General features: G+C 41.1%; 1 protein-coding gene across 1 annotated transcript in view; it reads right to left on the bottom strand.

The window, feature by feature from the left end:
• Positions 1–231: 231 nt before the first annotated feature.
• Positions 232–10,839, bottom strand: part of LOC138638540 (serotransferrin-B-like) — an 83,028-nt gene continuing 72,420 nt past the window's right edge. Inside the window, exons 15-17 of the mRNA XM_069727920.1 lie at positions 8,558–8,742; positions 4,714–4,906; positions 232–603 (exon numbers count right to left, since the gene is read on the bottom strand). Of these exons, the coding sequence (XP_069584021.1) occupies positions 569–603; positions 4,714–4,906; positions 8,558–8,742 (413 nt within the window). The 3' untranslated portion in view covers positions 232–568. The remainder of the gene's footprint in view (positions 604–4,713; positions 4,907–8,557; positions 8,743–10,839) is intronic.

The following is a 10,839-nucleotide window of genomic DNA, read 5'->3' as shown; positions in this document are numbered from 1 at the left end:
TGTTACATACATGGAACTCAAGAGCGGCAATTACAGAACACCGATTTGTAAAATGTAGTGACATCTTTACACAAGTGTCAGGGTATGTGCACACGTCAGGTTTTTTTCCTGACAAAATCCGGAGAATTCTGGCAGGAAATCGCGTTTTTTTCCGCGCGGATTTTTCGCGGTTTTTGCGCGTTTTTTGCGCGGATTTTTTGCGGAATTTTTGCGTTTTTTTTTTTTTTTCTTGACAGTCATTTTGGCTTATAAATCCGCAAAAAATCCGCAAAAAGAATGAGCATGTCCATTTTTTTTGCGGAATGCGTTTTTTTTGCGGTAAAAAACGCATCCATCTGAACAAAAAATCCGGAATGCATTCTAAATGATAGGATGCATTTTTTTAGCGTTTTTGATGCGGAATTATAGCGTTTTTATAGCGAAATTCCGCAAAAAAAACGCGAAAAATCCAGACGTGTGCACATACCCTCAACACTGCAGGCAAAGTTTATTGTGTTATTTTGCAGACAGATGAAAACTGTATAGTATATGTGTCTTTCAGTGGATTGTTCTTCACCACTGGAGCCGCTTAACAGCTGTGGAACGTGCAGGCAGGCAGCAATTCTAGGGAAAGAATAAAGAATACGAGGAAGTTGATGAATATCAGCCCGATAGGACTACCTAGAATTGTTCTTCAAACATGGATCCAACGACCATGACTCATTCTCTACATTTGCTAAGAAAGAAAGAATCTAGTACATTGCTAGGAGTAATAAGTTACCCAAACCAGATTGTTTAGTCAAACTTATTTCAGCCTTCCACTGTACCTGTCATTCCTGGTTGTTGAAATGCTGGGGAATGATTACAGCTGCGCTCACAGTTTAATGAGTGGGGACTGCAACCGCTCCATGTGCCGCCTCTATGACTAAATGCAGTTGGCTGCAGGGAAGATGTAATGCATTTTCTCCCTGTAGCTGTGCTTCCAGTAAGGCAAACATTACATTAACGTCATATACCTGCAGATTAACGCTATATCTGCAGGTTAATTGCGAATCCCACAATGAAAGGTTTCCTTTAAATTCCATGTAGATTGGTGGGGTTTGGGTCCTGTGATTGCTATCAATCACTCAAAGCACCCCTGAGAAGTGCACAGCTCAAGCCTACAGACTTTCTAATGAATCCGTACTTTGCTTCATGCTTAAACCTCCACCAATCTGCAAACACCTTAAACATTAAAAAATATATAAAAAATTACCAAAGTTTACTTTCTATTTTACCATATTTATAGTTACATTAGTTTCCTTTCTTTTTGGATTTGGTTTTGTGAATATTACCTGGTGTTTGGTAGCAAAAACTTATCTGTACTGATAATATGCAAAAAATGGCATAATTGATTTACAAACGTGGTCAAAATTGCTGGTACCACTCATTTAATGACGGAAAAACCCACAATGGTCACAGAAATAATTTGAATCTGACAAAAGTAATAATAAATAAAAGATCTATGAAAATGAACAAATGAAAAGTCAGACATTGCTTTTCAGCCATGCTTCCACAGAATTAAAAAAATAAACAACTCATGAAATAGGCTTGAACAGGAATGATGGTAACCCTGAAAATAATGTGACAAAAGGGACATGTTAAATCAAGGTGTGTCCACTAACTAGCATCACAGGTGTCTACAATCTTGGAATCAGTGAGTGGGCCTGTATATAGGGCTCCAGATACTCACTGTGCTGTTTGATGACATGGTGTGTATCACACTCAACATGGACCAGAGGAAGAAAAGGAAAGAGTTGTCTCAGAAGATTAGAAAGAAAATTATAGACAAACATGTTAAAGATAAAAGTTGTAAGACCATCTTTAAGCATCTTGATGTTCCTGTGACTACAGTTGCATGTATTATTCAGAAATTTAAGATCCATGGGACTGCAGCCACCCTCCCTGGACATGGTCGCAGGAGGAAAATTGATGACAAATCAAAGAGGCGGATAATACGAATGGTAACAAAAGAGCCAAGAAAAACCTCTAAACAGATTAAAGGTGAACTTCAAGCTCTAGGAACATCAGTGTCAGATCGGACTATCTGTCATTGTATGAGCCAAAGTGGACTTCATGCAACCAAGGTGGATACCATTGTTGGAAAAAAATCATAAAAAAGCCAGACTGGAATTTGCCAAAGAACATGTTGACAAGTCACAAAGCTTCTGGGAGAATGTCCTATGGACAGATGAAGCAAAAATGGAACTTTTTGGCAAGGCACATCAGCTATATGTTCACAGATGGAAAAATTAAGCATATAAAGAAAAGAACACTGTCCCTACAGTGAAACATGGAGGAGGCTCTTGTATGTTCTGGGGCTGCTTTGCTGCATCTGGCACAGGGTGTCTAGAATCTGTGCAGGGTACAATTAAATCTCAAGACTATCTAGGGAGAAATGTGCTGCCCAGTGTCAGAAAGCTTGAACTCAGTCGCAGGTCATGGGTCTTGCAACAGGATAATGACTCAAAATACACAACTAAAACACCCAAGAATGGCTAAGAGGAAAACATTGGCCTATTCTGAAGTGACCTTCTGTGAGCCCTGACCTAAATCATATTGAGCATCTTTGGAAAGAGCTGAAACATGCTGTCTGTAAAAGGCAACCATCAAACACGAGACAACTGGAGCACTTTGCTCTTGAGGAGTGGGCCAAAATACCTGTTGAGAGGTGCAGAAGTCTCATTGACAGTTACAGGAATTGTTTGATTGCAGTGATTGCCTCAAAAAGTTGTGCAACAAAATTTTAACTTAAGGGTACCATCATTTCTATCCAGGCCTATTTCATGAGTTTTATTTTTTTTTTTTTTAATTCTGTGCAAGCATGGTTCAAAAGCAATGTCTGACTTTCATTTGTTCATTTTCATAGATTATTTATTTATTATTACTTTTGTCAGATCCAAGTTATTTCTGTGACCATTGTAGATTTTTCTGTCATTAAACGAAGGGTACCAACAATTTTGAACACTTGTGTATATGAGCTTATATGAAAGCAGAAAAAGACATTTTTATTATTATATATACAGGTGCTTCTCACAAAATTAGATTATCATCAAAAAGTTAATTTATTTCAGTTCTTCAATACAAAATGTGAAACTCATATATTATATAGTCATTACAAACAGAGTGATCTATCTCAAGTGTTTATTTCTGTTAATGTTGATGATTATGGCTTACAGCCAATGAAAACCCAAAAGTCATTATCTAAGTAAATTAGAATAATTAACAAAAAAACACCTGCAAAGGCTTCCAAAGCGTTTAAAAAGGTCCCTTAATCTTTTTCAGTGGGCTCCACAAATCATGGAAAAAACCAAAATGCTTCTGCAGGCAGGTTCCGGCCATGGCCCGTGCTGCAACATAATCACATGGTTACTGTGCACTTAATAATCTCTTTTGCAGATTTACTTGAGCGAGGAAAAAAAAAGGCATTTTGAAAATAACGTTCGGGGCGCCTGCGCAGTAGCAGCTATCGGTTTGTATAGATATCAGATAGCTGCTTTTGTGCAGGCACCGACAGTGCCATCTTGCTGGAAAAGAAAAAAAATGTCCTCCACCAAGATGGTGCTGCCCACGCATGCGCAATAGCAGCTGTTAGCGATCTCCGAGATCTGCTACTGCACAGGCGCGGGCGGCACCATCTTGGAGGAGGACATTTATTTTTTCTTCTCCAGCAAGATGGTGTCGCTGGCGCCTGCGTAACAGCAGCTATCTGATCTTTATACAAACCGATAGCTGCTACTGCACAGGTGCCCCGGGCACCATTTTCAAAATGGCTTCTTTTTTTTCCTCGCTCAAGTAAATCTGCAAAAGGGATTATTAAGTGCACAATAACCATGTGATTATGCTGCAGAGCAGGGGCCATGGCTGGAACCTGCCTGCAGAAGCGTTTTTTTTTGTTCAGTATGTGATGGTATTCATTATGCAAACTAGGGGTCGGGTCACTGAGGGAGCAGTGACCGGTCAGCAGTCTTCATTATAAATACCTAATTAGAGCACCACATACACCAACCCCGCCGTAGGGCACGAGCAGATAATTAATACAAAACTGAAAATAAAGATTAAGAAACAACTTCAAGATGGATTTCATCAACCAAGGTATCATTTTACTCAGTATAACGGCGCCGAACTGACACTGTGTGTAGGTTACTGTGCACAACCCTACTGACAGGTTCCCTCAAACAATCCTTTCAAGGCTGCAGTTATCCCGGCTGCTTGTGTATCTTTTTCTACCACACTTTTTACTTCCACTCAACTTTACATTAATATGCTTGCAATGACCTTTTGTGGCTTACCCTCCTCGTGGAATGTGTCAATGACTGCCTTCTGGACATCTGTCAAGTCAGCAGTCTTCCCCATGATTGTGGATCCTACTGAAACAGACTAAGGGACCTTTTTAAAACCGTAGGAAGCCTTTGCAGGCGTTTTTTGTTAATTATTCTAATTTACTGAGATAATGACTTTTCGGTTTTCATTGGCTGTAAGCCATAATCATCAACATTAACATAAATAAACACTTGAAATAGATCACTCTGTGCATAATGACTTTATATAATATATGAGATTCGCTTTTTGTACTGAAGAATGAAATAAATTAACCTTTTGATGATATTCTAATTTTGTGAGAAGCATTTGTATATATTTTTTTTAAATGCCTTTAATTTTTGGGGGCTGTTTTTGAAAACAGACAGTACATACCTGATGTTGGTGAGCATTTATTAAGGGCAGAGACTGCTGAATAGTAGGTTTTTCCCAGGAATTCCTCCATAGTGATTTTCTGATCATTCTCAAGCAAGCACTGGGTGGAATCCTTGAAGAGAAGATCTTTGCCCTCCTTAGAGCCGAATAACTGAAACTTTTGTGTCTGGATTCCATTCCGCCCAAATAGTGACTAAAATGTGAACATTTAGGGGAAAAATCATTATTTTTTTTAACTTCATTAATAAGTTAAATCACTCATAGTGGATGGGATAGGACATCATGTCACCTTTTTAGACCTGTATGTTGTCATGGTGTGGAGAAAGAACAATGGGAGCAACCTTAAAGGGAAAATGTCAGTAGGATCAACCCTCCTAAGCCGTCTGTATATCCATGCAGGTCAAAGAAAGCTGAATAAAATGATACCGTGATATCTGCGATCTGATGTCTTATTACGGAGAAATACACAGTTGTCTTACATATAGGATCAATGGGCTGGAGACTGATCTCCCTGAGAATCTGCCTCCAGAGATTATTATTAATGAAAGGGATGTTACCAGTGTGAAACATATAGATCATGAGAGCAGACTGGCTGTGAAAACGTCTCATGCTGGTAATGCCCCCTTTCATTTAAAATAATCTGTGGATGCACATTCTCAGAGAGATCTATGTCTGACCTATAGATCTTAACAGCTCATTTACATATTAACAAAAACATGGATTTCTCTGGAGTAAGACATTGAATTGCCGATATCAAGGTATAATTATATTCAACTTTCTTGCATGACTTGCATGGCCATATAGATGTCGTAGGAGGGTTGATCCTATTGACAGATTCCCTTTAAGACCTACTCATTGCAGAATTTGAATAAGTAAGAGTAAAGGTGCTCATCTATCTTTCATGGCTGTTGGCTGACAGCTATCTTTCCGCATTCCACCATACACATGAATGCTTGGCTCGACCAGAAGTGGAAGAACAAAAGGATCAGGCAAATGAATTCAAGCTGCCTAAAGGTACCTTCACACATAACGATATTGTTAACGATATCGTTGCTTTTTGTGACGTAGCAACGATATCGTTAATAAAATCGTTGTGTGTGACAGCGACCAACGATCAAGCCCCTGCTGGGAGATCGTTGGTCGCTGAAGAAAGTCCAGAACTTTATTTTGTCGCTGGATCTCCCGTGGACATCGCTGGATCGGCGTGTGTGACACCGATCCAGCGATGTCTTCACTGGTAACCAGGGTAAACATCGGGTAACTAAGCGCAGGGCCGCGCATAGTAACCCGATGTTTACCCTGGTTACCATCCTAAAAGTAAAAAAAACAAACAGTACATACTTACCTAACGCTGTCTGTCCTCCAGCGCTGTGCTCTGCACTCCTCCTGCTCTGGCTGTGAGCGTCGGTCAGCCGGAAAGCAGAGCGGTGACGTCACCGCTCTGCTTTCCGGCCGCTGTGCTCACAGCCAGTGCAGGAGGAGTGCAGAGCACAGCGCTGGAGGACAGACAGCGGTAGGTAAGTATGTACTGTTTGTTTTTTTTACTTTTAGGATGGTAACCAGGGTAAACATCGGGTTACTAAGCGCGGCCCTGCGCTTAGTTACCCGATGTTTACCCTGGTTACCGGCATCGTTGGTCACTGGAGAGCGGTCTGTGTGACAGCTCTCCAGCGACCAAACAGCAACGCTGCAGCGATCCGGATCGTTGTCGGTATCGCTGCAGCGTCGCTTAATGTGAAGGGGCCTTTATGCTTTTCTCCTCTGACATTTTTGGACTAGTTGGATGTTAGGTAGGTAGCTGGTCCCGTTGCAGTCGTCGGGTTTGGACTACTTTTCTCTAAGAAAACATAGGAGTGCAAGCCCAAAATATAAAGGAAATATCTTTATTGAATAATTAATAGACATCTAAAACTTTAAAAAGAGAGTATTGTACATAGCTAATAATGGTGGTAACAAACACACCTGGACATAGCAATGGTGTCAATATATGATAACAAACAGCAACAGGCAAACAGATTACTTAACTAAGAGATCTAGCCATAATAAAGCATAAGGGTATGTGCACATGTCAGGATTTCTTGCAGAAATTTTCCTGACAAAAAACGGACATTTCTGCCAGAAATCCGCATGCGTTTTTTTTTTTGCGTTTTTGACACGGTTTTGGTGCATTTTTGTGCGTTTTTTCCCAAATGCATAGAATAGTGGGAAAAACTCAGAAAATCTGCAAAATTAATGAACATGATGCTTTTTTTACCGCGATGCATTTTTTTCCGGAAAAAAACGCATCATGTACACAAAACATGCAGAATGCATTCTAAATGATAGGATGCATAATGTATGCGTTTTTAATGAGTTTTTATTGCGTTTTTACCGGAAAAAAAACGCGTAAAAACCTGAACGTGTGCACATAGCCTAAAGGTGAATAAAAATAAGACCTTTCTGGGTTCAAGAAGGCTGTAGAACCAAGAATGAACTGATGTAGAATAGACCTGTGTGGCAGCCAAAGGAGCAGCCTCACACCCCTTGTGTGGCAGCCTAAGGAGCAGCCTCACACCCCCGTGTGGCAGCCTAAGGAGCAGCCTCACACCCCTTGTGTGGCAGCCAAAGGAGCAGCCTCACACTCCCTGTGTGGCAGCCAAAGGAGCAGCCTCACACCCCCTGTGTGGCGGCCTAAGGAGCAGCCTCACACCCCCTGTGTGACAGCCAAAGGAGCAGCCTCACACCCCGTCTGGTGGCCTAAGGAGCAGCCTCACACCCCCTGTGTGGCGGCCTAAGGAGGGGTGCTCCTTTGGCTGTTGGACAGGCCTGTTCAACTTCCTTTTACTTCTTTATGTATCAGTTAATTTTTGGTTCTACAGCCTTCTTGAAGCCAGAACTGTCACTATTTTATTCTTCTTTATGCCTTATTGTGGCTAGATCTCTTATCTAAGTAATCTGTTTGCCTCACTTTAATTCTGGTTATACTCTGATACCTTGTTCAGCAAACATCTGCTTTGGTGATACATTATTTCCACCTACAGCAAAGATGTCCTTCATATCCTCACTGGGACTCTTTGTACATCTGTATACTATTGCGGTAGGACTTTGTTCCACCGTGTATCTAATTGATTCTGATATACATTTTTGAAGAGTGTTGTTTGTTATCATATCTTTACACCATTGCTATGTCTAGGTGTGTTTGATACCACCATTATTACCTATGGATTTTTTGACTGTTCAGGGAGGTTGTCTCTGTGTGGCTCTGACTATGTATGATAAACTTTTGAACATTTTATATGTCTATTAATTATTCAATAAAGATATTTTGATTTTATTTTTGGATTACACTCCTATGTTTAGTTAACTATTTGGGAGAGCCTTCACAAGTTTCGGTCCATTAAATAATACTTTTCTCTAAGGTTTATGGGGGCCTTTGGGTTCGTAGAAAATTAAGCCAGAAAAAAACAATGTTTGTATTCTACAGGGGACATTAGACAGCACACTTTAGGGTCACTTTTCACAATATGAGAGTCACCATGTAAGCATATATAGAACCATGCTGCAAGGATCACACTCCATCCGTTGTATTGAGAAGTGTCATTGGACACAATTTGGTACCATATCGGAATAATGTTACTCTACAAGTACAACTCAACTCTCTGTGTTCTATGTGTTTTTCAGTTTTACTTTGAAAAGTTTGGGTACAGATGGACATGAGTGAGTGCAGCAGTTTTTTGTTGTGGGCACAATTTTTGGTGTTCAGATGCTAGTTGTGAAGGAGCCTAATTTGGGGTCACGATTTAGTTTAGGAACCTGGTAAAAGAAGTAGAAAAACAATGACTTGCTGATGGTCTGAAGCCCATACCTGCTGTTTACTAAGCGTCTTTACCACACTGTTCCTCTTCTCTGACCTGGTGACGACAGCATGGGCAGGCACCTCTGCCAGGTTGCACGTTTTGTAGTCACTGACAGATGCCCGAGAGCCATCGAGGCATAACAACTCAAAATCACGTGACTTTAGTTTCTTTGCCCATTCTGAAGAGCTTTTACCTGAACAAAGCGCCACAACAAAGGGTTAGTGAACTTTTATGTGTAGCTGTCCTAAATTTGACTCAATGCTGTACATCCAACTTAAAAGAAAAATTGTAAATGCACCATATGTTATAACAAATTGTTCACATGATCATCAGCTTCTTCTCAAAGGATTTCTTTTCTTCTCAAAGGATTTGCAGCACCCTCACAGGGGACATAACGTTATAATCAGAGGGCTATGTACATAATCCATAATTGTGCTAAAGGCTCAGACATTTTTATAACTGAGGATCCTTAACATGGATAACTTGCAGATCGTTGGGGGTCTGACAAGTGGGAAATCAGTGATCCCGAGCCTGACGCTCTGCAGCCCCATCTTTAATAGAATGAAGGTGCGAATGCTTTAACGCTGCTCCATTCATTATCTATGGGACTTTCAGAAATAGCCAAGCGCTCTTTATGGCTGTCTCACAGACAATGATTGGAGTATTGGCCACATATGCGACCTCCATTCTATTCAGGCGAGGGCTGTTTTTAGGGTTCTAGGACCCCAATCTGGGGATAACTTGTTTTTTTTTGGTGTATACCCCTTTAACTTACAACTAACACCTTTTAAACTAGACAACCCATTTTTTGGTTTTGTTTCTGAGAATATGTCTTCAATTTGCAGAGCAAATAATGCAGAGATACATGCTCTCATTCCTTGTGGCTGTATGTTGAATCAGATTTGCTTTTCAGGTGCTGAAAGAAGTAAAATGATGACATTGTGAAAGCTTTAAATGCAGCCATATTAGTAGTTACCAGTAGGGTTGAGCGAAACGGGTCGTTCATTTTCAAAAGTCGCCGACTTTTAGCAAAGTCGGGCTTCATGAAACCCGATCCGACCCCTGTGCGGGGTCGGCCATGCGGTACGCGACTTTCGCGCCAAAGTCGCGTTTCAATGACGCGAAAAGCGCCATTTCTCAGCCAATGAAGGTAAACGCAGAGTGTGGGCAGCGTGATGACATAGGTCCTGGTCCCCACCATCTTAGAGAAGGGCATTGCAGTGATTGGCTTGCTGTCTGCGGCGTCACAGGGGCTATAAAGGGGCGTTCCCGCTGACCGCCATGTTACTGCTGCTGATCTGAGCTTAGGGAGAGGTTGCTGCCGCTTCGTCAGAAGCAGGGATAGCGTTAGGCAGGGTCCATTAACCACCAAACCGCTTGTGCTGTAGCGATTTCCACTGCCCAACACCACCTTCGGTGTGCAGGGACAGTGGAAGCTACATTTTTTTTTTTTTTCTCCTCAGCGCTGTAGCTCATTGGGCTGCCCTAGAAGGCTCCCTGATAGCTGCATTGCTGTGTGTACGCCGCTGTGCAAACCAACTACTTTTTTCAAAGCACAAATCCTCTTGTTCCTTCCTTTCTGCACAGCTATCTTTTTTGTTTGTACACACTTTTTATTTAATTTGTGCATCAGTCCACTCCTTATTGCTGCCTGCCATACCTGGCTGAGATTACTGCAGGGAGATAGTAATTGAAGGACACTCCCTGGTTTTTTTTTTTGGTTTTTTTTTGTGGGAGATTAAGATTGACATTTCTGCTAGAGTGCCATCCCTGTGTGTGCCATCTCTCACTCAGTGGGCCATAGAAAGCCTATTTATTTTTTTGCTTGATTTGGGTTATAAAATCTACCTGAAAAAATCACTACATCAATCAGTGGGAGAAAAATATTGGCCTCAGGGCTTGTGTGCCACTCTTGACTCCTGTGTGTGCTATCTCTCAGTCAGTGGGCCATAGAAAGCCTATTTATTTTTTTGCTTGATTTTGGTTCTAAAATCTACCTGAAAAAATCACTACATCAATCAGTGGGAGAAAAATATTGGCCTCAGGGCTTGTGTGCCACTCCTGACTCCTGTGTGCATCATCACTCACTCAGTGGGCCATAGAAAGCCCATTTTTTTTTTTTTTTTGCTTTATTTGGGTTCTAAATTCTACCTGAAAAAAATCAATAAATCAATCAGTGGGAGATTAATATTGGCCTTTGGGCTTGTGTGCCAGTCCTAAGCGTGCCATCTCTCTCACAAATAGTGGGCCATAGAAAGCCTATTTATTTATTTTTTTTTGGTTTTATAAA

The sequence above is a fragment of the Ranitomeya imitator genome, chromosome 5, assembly GCF_032444005.1.
Source record: "Ranitomeya imitator isolate aRanImi1 chromosome 5, aRanImi1.pri, whole genome shotgun sequence".
NCBI lineage: Eukaryota > Metazoa > Chordata > Amphibia > Anura > Dendrobatidae > Ranitomeya > Ranitomeya imitator.
The sequence above is the reverse complement of the archived record's forward strand: the minus strand, read 5'-3'. Positions and strand labels throughout refer to the sequence as shown.